At 50.8% G+C, this 12,012-nt stretch overlaps 1 protein-coding gene across 1 annotated transcript; it reads right to left on the bottom strand.

The window, feature by feature from the left end:
* Window positions 1-8,610: 8,610 nt before the first annotated feature.
* Window positions 8,611-11,759, bottom strand: LOC123444744 (PHD finger protein At1g33420). Its single transcript, XM_045121568.1, has 5 exons — window positions 11,319-11,759; window positions 10,807-10,936; window positions 10,374-10,589; window positions 9,648-10,265; window positions 8,611-9,565 (listed from the first exon to the last, which is right to left on the bottom strand). Exons 1-5 carry the CDS (start codon window positions 11,656-11,658, stop codon window positions 8,716-8,718), a joined length of 2,154 nt encoding a protein of 717 aa, XP_044977503.1. The 5' UTR covers window positions 11,659-11,759; the 3' UTR covers window positions 8,611-8,715.
* Window positions 11,760-12,012: the final 253 nt, after the last annotated feature.

Here is a 12,012-nt window from a genome sequence, read left to right on the forward strand (position 1 = left end):
CGCGGTCAACATAATTAATGATGGTCGCCCTCCCCAGATCCACGCGTCAGCGACCGTGGTCAGCCTTTTTTACTCCGAGCGTGCGGTGGGGTTCGACCTCGTGTGCTTCGGTACCCCATCCCCATCTCGCCACCTCTCTGCTCCCTCGTCGGTGACCAGACCCTAGCCAGCAGCCATGGCCGGCTACGCCCAAAACAAGGGCAAGTCCCCCGTCTACACCCGCGCAATCTTCTCGCCGGTGTCTTCCAGCCGGCCTCGCAAGCGTGTCAGCGTCCTGGTGCACCAAGCGTGGTGGCACTTGGAGCATCACATCTCGTTGCCGTACCCGGACGCGACCCCGCACGCCACTCGCATCTGGATCCGGAGAGGATCCCGGTGCCGGTCGTGTCGCGGTCGGCACGGATGCACGCGGATGAGGTGAGTCGCCGGTGGCGGCAGCTGACGCCGAAGCAGCGGCTCAACCCCTGTGTACGCAGCCGACTCTCCCCTCTGGGAGGTCTAGTTCCCGGTCGAGCACGAGGAGCAGCGCCGGCGCGGCGTGCGCGCTGTACAGCCAGGAGACCCTCCGCCGCCCCCGCACGTCATTAACGACGAGGACGAGGAGGCGGAGGCCGCCTACCAGGCGACGCTGGCAGCCGCACTCGGCGAGAGCAAGGAGGAAGAACGGTGCAAGGCCGAGGAGGACGACGCGACATACGAGGCACATCACGCGGAGGCCATCGCGCTGTCCGCAGCCGGCGACTGCGTCGTGCCCCCTTCGCCGAAAAGCGAGCCGTAGCCGAAGGTCTCGCTGCCTCCGCGAGTGGGTGAGCGTGTCACCCATCTCGTTTGGGCGCGGCAACACAGCAGGAGGTCGCCTACCTCCAGCACAGGAGGGCGCTGCACCTGGCGGAGAAGCACGCCGACGACCGTCGACAGATGGCGCTGGAGCGGGAGGTGGAGGAGGAACGACTAAAGAAGGAGGAGGACGAGCGCGCTCGTGCTGCTCTGCCACCGTCACTAGCACAACCCACGCCGGCGGGAGAGACGACGGAGGTGCACACAACGACGCTCTGGAACACGGCGTTCCCTGGAACACGGCGTTCCCCTCGGCCAGCTCTACGCCAACGTTGGTTGACCTCACCGGCCCCGACTTCGATGACGAGGACGCCTAGGGCAGCCTCGTAGTTTAGATTTTTTTAATTCTTAATTAATGTAACGGGGACGTATGGACTCTTGTCGGACTTCATGGTCGGTTTTAATGTTTAATTAATGTTTGTTTTCTTATTTTCGGAAATGTTTGAAAAACAATTCCACGCGTCGTCAAAATAGGTCGGGCCAGTGTTGGACGCATGCGCAGACTCAAAGAATAAAACGGATGTTGATGTCCGCTGAACCGATCCAAACAGACAAAAACAAATAAAATCACTGCTTGTTTGGATGGATCGGTTAGAGTTGATTTAAGAAGCACACGTGTGTGGATAGAAAGGAGCTCGAGCAACTCTGGATTTGGTGAGCTTTCACTTTGTAACTGATGATGCTTCTATCTCAACGTTCCGTAGAACCAAACCTGGACCAAACCAGCCACCGGTTGTCTATCCTTTGATCTTGATCGTTACAAGAGAACAGTAGTAGACGCAATTATGCGCCCACAGTTGATGTCGATTCCACTCACTGGGGCTCCATTGCGCAACAACCTAACACGGGACGAAATGACACCGCCGCAGAAAGCAAACAGCCGTGACATTTCAAAGGAACGCCGCCACAGCAGTAGCAAGCTAGTAGTAGCAACTATCGTGCACTTGCAAATATCTCAAAATGTAAAATGAGAGCAAACATCGGAGCTAAATATAATCCATGGATAGCTGAGACCTAAAAGAAAGGAGAAGAACAAAGCATCCGTGGAAGCATAATAAGTGCTAGAAAGCAGGAAAGAATGCCTGTTATTTTAAGATGAGACAAACATACATCATGGACGTGTTTAATAGACGTAGTTGCTCGGACTACCCCGTAGAGCCTGGATAAACAAGGCCGGACTGAGATAAAACATGCACAAAACTAACATCTGTACTTGATTTGATTGTGTGCATACACTTTAGGCTGCATGAGGTGTCACTCTAAGCATGTTGTTTGGTTGCCCTCTTGTGCATGCGTAAACACACAACGTGTTGTTTGGTGGCATGCACATCATGTTGTCTTGTAACCTTTTCGGCGTGGTGATAAGGTTATCAACACATAGCGGTCTGAGAAAGAACACACACAACAAAACATAGAACATATATGAATATTGTGCCACACATAACATATCAATTTAAAATAGCAGTTCGATACTAAAGTAAAGCAGCTAGAGCATGTTGGGTTGTCTTAGGGGTTCACGACGAAGGCATCGTCGTGCTCCCGCACCTGGTCACCACTTCAATGCCATCGTCATTGAACACGATGACTTTCAGCATGTAAGGAGTGAGCAACTTGAAGGTCATCATGAAACCTATCTTGATTTGATGGACAACGACAAAGGTGGCGGAGCCCTGATCGAGGGTGACCCTGCCATTAAACAGTAGGATAGTCACCCTCGAGGAGCAATCGATGTTTGTCCTTAGCTTGAACTCCTATGGCACCAACCGGAAGTGCTTCGTGAAGTTCGATGGCATAGGTATGGTCTCCAGCTGAGGGGTCATGATAGCCTTGTAGAAGTTGGTTGGCCCTCTCACCTCATGGTAGTGGTCATAGTTCTGGCGCTTGCCGCTAGAGGGCTTCTCCCGCTGGTTATCGTCCGTGCCAGGGTTCTGGACGGGCGTCACCCATGAGGGCGACACCACGTCCTTGCCCTTGTCTTGCTCCTTTGCTGGCACCACCTCTTTTCCCTTGCTCTCCGTGTCGATTTGCATTATGAAAAGGTTCAAATGGCCAATATTCGCAATATGAACATTGTAATATCGTCATTAAAACCTATCGTCCGAAACCCCTTTATTTATCCAGCCTGACAGTCACCACTCCACCTATGTGTCTCTCATTCTTCCTCCAACCCATCGACATGAACTCCGGCAACAAGTCGAACCCCAACCCCTTCCCTTGGGGCATTGAATGGAGGAAATTCTTCATAGGGTGCTCGGTGGGTGACTGCACCAAGTTTGAGAACACCATGAAAGTGTGCTCAAACTTCAGCAACATGGAAGAGTTTGCACAAAGAGCCACACGTTGTGGTGAAGAAGGCCACGCTGGAGGAGTTGAAGACACTGATTCCTGACCCGTCGAAGGGCGCTATGTGAGTGAATATACTTCGATGGGCCATGAATCAGGCCGACTCCGACAACGCTGGACAGAGGGCAAAGTGGCCCAGGTACACACAATACCTTCCTCATGACCATCGTGCGTGAGTGTACTTCACCACAAACATTGTGGTGGTGCCGCTGAAGGAGAATCAAGAACCTGTGGCTATGAAGGTGGAAGAAGATGTGGTGGCCATGATTGTGAGGGCATCGGTGCCAGGACACCGAAGCCTGATCATCGAGCTACACTCGCGCGAGGAAGAAGAGACGAAGAAGACCAAGGCCAAGGCCAAGGCCACCCGCCGCTCCAATCGCCTCCGGGGTCCCCGAGGATAAGATCTGTGCGTATTGTGTAAGATGAACCCTGATCCCCATTTGTATTGCACTCAATCCGGATCGGGAACCTCCTTATTTACCGCTAGTCATGACGATGTTATGATACTTCGATTCCCCATTCCCTTAACGCAGATCGAACCTAAACTCAAATCGAATGCAAAGTAATAGGTGCGAAGGAAAAAAATTGCTTACCGTCATTGCCGAAGTGCCACGCCGCGGATGCCGGTGAAGCTGACCGGAGGTCGACTTGCTGTTCTTCGATCCGCTGCACGTCACCATCGTCGTAGGTGAGTGAAGAGAGTGGAGAGCGGAGAGGGAAGAGAGAGCGGTGAGGGAAGGTGAGGGTAATAATTGTTGACGCTTCAGAAAGCAACATAGCTTCTCGAGGATGGCTCCTCACGTGCAACATCTGTCGCCCACGTGCCTCGATAGGATGTGACTCGTAAGAAACTGCTCTCGAGGATGGCTCCTCACGTGCAACATCTGTCGCCCACGTGCCTCGATAGGATGTGACTCGTAAGAAACTGCCGATTCGAGCATGACTCACGAGACAGGTATAGAGCTACTTTAAAATTCGCAATATGCGAACCAAATAGTATATGCATGCAACCAAACAATCTGTATTTATTTTTACTTTTTTTTTGCGTGGGCTCTATTGGTGCCCATGCGGGCAACCAAAACACGCCCATGACTCCAAACTCTCCGCTTAACCACTGGACGGCAATGAGAAGAGTGGAACGCGGCGAAGAGTCCGGCTTTTTCAGCGAGGGTAGATGCAACGCAAGGGCGAAAGGATATTTCCCCAATTGCGATAGCACGATGGGCAGGCCCGCGCGCTGGTCCCTGAAAGATAGATGCCTCTGCCCGTGCGGTTTCTCTTGGCCGGTGCAAACAAGACACGGCACGCAGAACCGCCCAAGATTGCATGCCAACGTTGCTGCCAACATGGAGCATTCCGCCTCCAAGGAGAAAAGGTCACAGCACGCGTCATCAGGCCACCAGGGCTATCCCCTCTCACGTGCGGCGTCCGGCGCAGCACGCACGCAGTGCACCAAGAGTGCCGGCCCAGGCCACGGAAAGAAGACGCGAGCATCCGGTGACATGGACGTGTGTAGCGTATCTAGCGAGCTCCATGCCACTGGGTTCGCACTGCACTGCACAGAGACGCTGTTTCCCTGCAGCCATGTCGTCAGACCGCTCGCTTTGACTGGCTCTGTAAAAACAACGAAAACAGAGCACCATCCAGCGCTGACGCTTTCCTCCTTTCCACGACCGCGTGGGCGAGGGGACTGGACGCCACGCTGACCAGTCAGTGCCCCGTCCCCTAACCGAATAGGGTAAGCAAAACGTAGGGCCCGCACGAAGCGTCTCACCGAGCGCCCCCCCTGCTGACACGAGTCAGAAGACATGGGCCTAACCCCAATAGTGAGTCACGCCATGGCCACGCCATGGCCATCGAGAGCCTGGACATGTCACCAAGACCCGTCACGTGATCACAATCAGATCCCCCTCCAAAAAAAAAACGTGATCACAATCAGAGGGCAATTTTTTTTCTAAATTCGGTGACAGATACAGTATAATCCTTGTTTCTGTTTTTTTAGTTTATTAGGATATACTCCCTCTGTTTCTAAATATAAGTCTTTGTAGAGATTTCACTAATGGACTATATACAGATGTATATAGACATACTTTAGAGTGTACATTTAATCATTTTGCTTTGTATGTAGACATCTAATAAAATTGCTTAAAAGAATTATATTTAGAAACGGAGGGAGTATATATTTTGGCTCTCCGTTACCGAATCCTTGACCAATTCCTCGCCGCGCGAGTGGCATCGGCGCAGGCATGACACGCACGGCCTTCCGACCCCCATCATCACGCACATTAATTACGTATCCGCTGCACTCAAATTACGTATCCGGAGAAAACCCACGCAGCATCGGCCTTTCCTCGCAGCAGCACCTCGTGATATACTCCTAGGTGGGTGCGTTTTCTTTCCTTTTTTCCTACCCAAAAATATCTGGTGCGGAAGGGGCTGGCTGGGCTCGGAGAGTCGGAGGGTGAGATCCATCGCCTCCACGGTTTCCTCTCCACCGTCCCGTCCCCCCGTACCCGTTTCCTCCCGCAGTCTTCTTCTTCCTCCCCCGAGTCCTGACCTACCCTACCCCTGCCCCTCCCAAGCAAGCTCCAATCCCGGCCCGGCGCGCCTCCAACGTCCCCGCGACCCCCGCGCCGCGCCCTCGAGCTACCTCCCCGCAGCTTACCACGCGCGCCGGCATCATCGCGCGCCTCGCTTGCTGCCTCGACACCCCCGCTCGCACAACCTCGGCCGGCCATCCACCCATCCGTCCGTCCACCCGTCGGCGAGCTTCCCGTGCTCCGGCGATTGGGCGAGCTCGTCCGGCCTCCGCTAATTCTGGCTGCGCTGACGCACGCGCGCCGTCTTGATCCGCCCCCCCTGGTGGCCCTGCTTCCAGCTCGGAGTTCGTGTTCGTGTTTCGGCCGGGGCGGATTCTAGGGTTCCACGCTCAAGTATCGCCGCGGCTTTTTTCAAAATCGGGATGCGTGCTGATTATCCCGTCGATGTCTAGGCCGGCTTCGAAATCTGGTACCAGTTAATCGCCAATTAGTGATTGTGATTTTGGTTCCGCCTCGCTCCGATCATTTTAGGGCTTATAATAACAACCTTTTTGCGCTTCCGTGTCTTATGTGTCAAGGCAGGTGCTGGATGGAAAAGGCGACGCGCCCTCGCCTTCTTGGTGCTCGTTAGGTGCATTGGTGGCCAGCTGCCCCTTTCCAGGTATTCTATTCAGGTTTTGCTGCACGATTGCCCTGCTTCTGATGTTTCGAATATCTGGGTCGCCACTTGGTTGGTTCTGTTTCATTCAAGGGTGTACATATGCAACAGCGTTTTATTAAGTAGTCTGGTTAAGAGGAAGACTTGAAAATGTGTTTGCGTTCTTCTTATTTGGTGATCATCCTTTGTGTCGGGCTTGCCGTTTGAACTTTGTGGGGGAAATTTGTTAGCTTCAGCTTCTTGGGAAGTGCCACGAGGAACACCAGATGTGTCATTTTTTGGCACTTATAAAATGTTAAGTTTGGTCTTACTTCTCAGTGGCTGGTGGTCATAAGAGTATAGTTGTGGCTAAACGGCAACACAGAGTTCGTTTTCAGCATCATCGGGTCAATTGAGAACCTGCTTGATGAACACGGATGCTAGTTGTGTTCACTATGCTTTTATAATCCTTGTTAGGATGCGCGTAGATAATTGTTAAAATGGTAGTCAACAAGATAATCCTGGTTAATCAGTTTTTTCTAGCTCATACCAGAGAATCCAAGATCTCTACTCTGTTCAGGATCTCAGAAGCTGCATGTAATAAATAAAATCCTGCTTGGTTTGGAGCCACATTTTGGCATACCAATCTTTGGCAAAGCTCAAACCTGCCAACGTTTGACAACTTTGTTAGTGTTCGATTCGAAGAATTTTCAAAAATTGGATCCCAACCAATCAGCTGCCAACTTTTTAGGATTGCCAAAAATTGGCTCCAAACCAAGTAAGCTCCAAATATTTATATATGGAAGTCTTATGTCTACAGCATCCTTCTACTTTTCATGTTCGTCTATGAAGAACATCATTTACTTAGCTATCTGTTATTTATTCTGTAACCTGGTATCCCATCATGCGTAGTTTGTTCATTTTGACATTTGCTAAAATTCTGGTCAGCACACACTGTATAACCATCATTACTTTGAAGATCAAGAGACGTCTTTATGTTGGACATTCTTAGTACATGAACTAAAGCATATCCAACACCAGCATCAGCACAAACGTGAGAACCATCATTACTTTGAAGAACACATCAAGAGACGTCTTTATGTTGGATATTCTGTGGTCTTTCTGCCTTCAGATAGATAATTATATGCGGGTTGGAAGCTTCTAGTGTTTTTTTCCCTACAACACTAAAACATTGTATTGTTACGCGGATTTAAAGGTTTTTCCCTACAACACTAAAACATTGTATTGTTACGCCGATTTAAAGGTGATAGTATAATCACCGTTATGCCTACTCTAGAAACAGCCTTCAAGACATTCACCAGCACTGCAGTATCTCCTCACGTTCGTGCTGAGGCTGGTATTGTGCATTATGACTCTGATTTATAGAAGCATAAAATGTGTACACCATACAACTTGGAGTAGCTTTAACATCCTTGACGATGTTCCGTTTATAACTACTAGCATCTGCTATTGGTCCTCGTAATTTAGTTACTTAATCACACTATTTCCTGTGCAGATTTTATGTTCATCGAACACCTATCTTGTTAATCGATAACCCGAGAAGCTATTTTTGTAGCATAAACAAGGTATACACCCTCTGTTCTATCTCCACACCGTTCGGTGATTGCTCAGCACCTCTGCTTTCATGCCTAAAGTTCTAAGGAATTTTCATTTTACAGGTCTATCATTTCAAACATCAAGACGAGCTTTATTTATTATCCAACAAACTTGTTGTAAGTAAGTTTGTTCTTTCACATTAATCTGTTGGACTTTATGCAGTTTTCACTCCAAATAGCGAAACTAGGACAAACCGAATAGGCTATCATGGCATCATTTCTTACTTTGGTTAAGCCATCGGATTATAAATAATAATGAACACGGCTTTTTCAAGTTTCCATGTTGGTCGGTCTCAATGTTACCAGTCGTTGATATTTTGTATGTATCATGAAACATTATACCGTCTCAATGTTACCAATCGTTGCTATTTTGAGACGTGCCTAGCTTATGAACATACAGGTTTCATAATAGTGAACCATAGTTTTATCTACTACATTTATCTTCACTTAGATTTGTCCTCATCTTCATAGTTTCACTTAGATTAGTAATGCTCAATTATGTTTCATCGAAGTTACTGAAGTACTACTGAGCAGACATGGCTTAATTCGTGGTCTCATTATATTTGTCATTTAATGCAGAACTGTAGATGATTAACAGATCACAGAGGATTACTTGGAAGGGAACAGAAGAAAATATGGTCAAAAGACGAAGATTCCATTAACCACTTGAAGGTTTAGAGGCCTCGGGCACTGCTCTCCACTCTCGCTCAGTATTTACATTTCACTACATTATGTACAGTCACCCAACAGTTGCTAGGCGCCCAATTTTGCCCGCACCGCCAACAGAAGATCCTATCTCATCCTTGCATCTCCCGGCAGAAGCCATCTCCATTCTGCCGCCACCACCCCCACCCCCACGACCCCCCTTTCCTTTGCGTGGACTGGCACACTTTCTGCATATGAATTTTTCAGGGACTTCTTCAAAATCACTGATCCCTGAGCATCTTGTGTGCTGCCACACTCCACACGCATCACACGCCATCATCCTCTCACCGTCGTCGTCCTTGGCACCACAGGAGCAGTCCACCGTCCAGTTCTCCAAGCCCCTCTCCATCCTGAACTGCACAATTCTCCTGTTATCCCCAGTGCACCGTCCTCTCACCCTAACAAGCTGGCTCGAGTCAAGCACGTGCTTCACAGGGCTTGTGTCACTTAAGTTCGGGAAGTCAGGGAGCTGTTCAGCCTGGAAGCTGTGGAACATGAGGTACGTTTCTTGAAAGACCCTTGCAGCCAGCATTTTCAGTTCACCGAGGGTAGCACTTGCTGGTAAAAGTACAAGTTCCACGGGAGGTGCAGTGTAGTCCTTTGGGTGATCAAGCAGTTCAATGGAGCACCTCACAGCAAGCAGGATTGGGTTCGGAGGAGCTTCCGGAGCACTCTCATCATAGTGTTTGATGAACTGCTTGCAGTCAAGTATCTTTGCAGCTGCATTGTGTGCTGATGCACCCACCACCTCTGGTTGCGAAGACATCATTGTTTCTGGGTTCAGCAGAGCATCATAGAGGAAGCGAAGATCATGTGCAAGATGCTCAACAGAGGGCCCAAACACAGTTGCATCAACTGGGGACTGGTTGGAATAGGTTTCCAGCCTGTTTGGCATGAAATAAGGGTCAAAGATGATGCCTGATGAAGTTCTGCAAATTGGAGCAACATACTGGAAACAAGGTTTACCTGTATTCGATTGCACTAGTCTCAACATTGCAGCGGACAGCAATGAAATGGCCATCGTCCATCAGTTTTCCCCGCAGTCCTCGAAGAGAATAGTCGAGCAGCTCCTGTGAATCAACAGCCTTCGATGCAGCTCCCCTGAGTGCACGCCAGGACACCCAGCGTCCAGTTTGGACAGCCCGGAGGACCTTGAGCATTGCAGCTTCTGCTCGGTTGATATCTTCATTTGTCCACATGCAGAGCACGTTCGATTCAACTTCTCGGTGCTCATCCATAGCCGGTTTTGACATCTCAGCGTCCTTACGAGCTTGATGAAGCAGGTGCATTATGAACCGGAAGAGGTCCCTCACCGTCACAAGCTGTCGATCAGACAGGGACCAATACAGGGCAATTGTGTTCTGCAAAGGGGTTCTGATGGGGCTGCGATGTGAGGAGTACAACGCCAGGTGTATGCCGGAGAGCTCATCAACTGCCTCCTGGTAGGTATCTGAGGTATGAGCAAAGCTACCGGCGCCGAACTTGTATCCCCACTCACCATACCAGGGATGCCCACTTGTGACGGCATGCAGAAGCCTGTAATCCATTCCGTGCTTCTTGGATATGTCCATGACAGTGACTTTCCTGCAAGGGGGCAAATGGCATTATTAGTGCTACAGCTGGATGGTGTTTGCATAATGGTTAGGTCATGTCACCCTAACTACACCATCACCAGCAGTAAAAGCCGTTTACCTCACATGCAGCACCTTGCACAGGCGATCCCAGAAGCTCATTATGTCACGGCCGGTAAGGTGTCTCGACCCGCCCTCACGGCCATTTACCCTGAGAAGATGCCCATAGCCGTTTGCGTGCACAACTGCGTGAAGCAAGTGAGAGGAGTCATCAAGATGCAGGTACCCGCACTCCTCGAGTTCCTCGCCTTCCATGTCGAAGTTGCACAACAGGCACCTGCAGAAGAAACCGCATCCCCGGTAAGGATACATCTTTGCACAGAGAAGAATCTTTGAACAGACTGTAGGGTAAAAATCGCACATACAGCCCATGGGCTGAACATACATGCAGCGTTCTTTGGGCATGCAGCTCAACAGTTCAGTTTTTTTTCAGTCATACATGCAGAAAGGTATGTTTGTTTCGTCCAAGAACTGACAATGCTAGTTCTTCCAACCTTGATTCTGCAGCGGCCATGGAAGTCCCGCAGCGGAGGCAGCAGGTGCGGCGACGGCCAGCCATCTGGATGCTGTCGTTCTCGATGATGAAATGGTAGCGCTTGCCGCACACCGGGTGCCCACTCCATCCTGCAACCGCACACACAGATGCATTAGAGAATGAGATTCCATCACCGCTACTGTATGATTGTGACAATCAGCGGAATGAAAACAATCACGGACATTGTTCACTCAAAAGCAACGCCCCAACAATACAATTTTCGAATAGTTGGCCTAAAGATATTCAGGAAAACATGCAAATGCCATACAGGGACATTTTCCCAGTCACTCAATTATTTTGACACACCCGCAAAATAATTTAAAAATGAAATCAATAAATAAACAATAAACGAAAGACATTATCCTACCAACGTTTTCCGAAAGAAAAAAACACAAATCTTCTACGGGGAAAAAAACAATTTTCTGATTACACAGAAAATAAAAGAAGAGGGGAAAAAGGAAAGCAACTCACCTACGACTCTGCACTGATCACAATACACAGATCGCGATCTGAGCACATCCTCCTCGACGACGTTGAGCTCCACCCCGCAGCCACCGGCGTCCTCATCCGCCCCTTCGTCGCCGACCCGCAGCGACACCCTCCACGTCAGCAGGTGCGGCGGGGCGGCCGCGGCCGCCGGCGAGAAGATGGAGGGCAGCGGCAGCAGCCGCGCGTGCCTCGCGAGGAAGCCCCTGACCGCCTCCCGGAACGTCCCGACCGCCCAGCCGTCCGCGGGCGCCGGGAAGCCCGCGAAGTCCCTGGCCTCGGCGCGCGTCCTCGCCTTCTTCAGCGGCCGGCCGTTCACCACCATCTCCGCTCCGCCCTCCGTCGGATCTCGTCAGATCTGGCCGCTCCGCCCCCCGTCTCCCTCCTTCCTCGTCGTCGTCGTCGAACCGGATCGGAACCGTGGTTAGGGTTTGCGGCGGCGGCCGCTCCGAGATAAAGAGGGGGGAGGTGATGGGGTCGATTCCTTCGAGGTGAAGCACGACCCCGTACGCCCGGTCCTTGTACACCGGCGCGGTGCAGTGAATGGCCTGGCCCACGCGTAAGGGGGAGGCCTATGGTGGGACGGGTGTATGTGCCTGCCTGCGGGATCTGATAGGACGGGCGCGTCAGGTCGTGGCAGAGCGCTAACCAGGGTTGGGTGGGTGGGTGGGTGGTTGGG

This window comes from Hordeum vulgare, chromosome 3H (assembly GCF_904849725.1).
Source record: "Hordeum vulgare subsp. vulgare chromosome 3H, MorexV3_pseudomolecules_assembly, whole genome shotgun sequence".
Classification (NCBI taxonomy): domain Eukaryota; kingdom Viridiplantae; phylum Streptophyta; class Magnoliopsida; order Poales; family Poaceae; genus Hordeum; species Hordeum vulgare.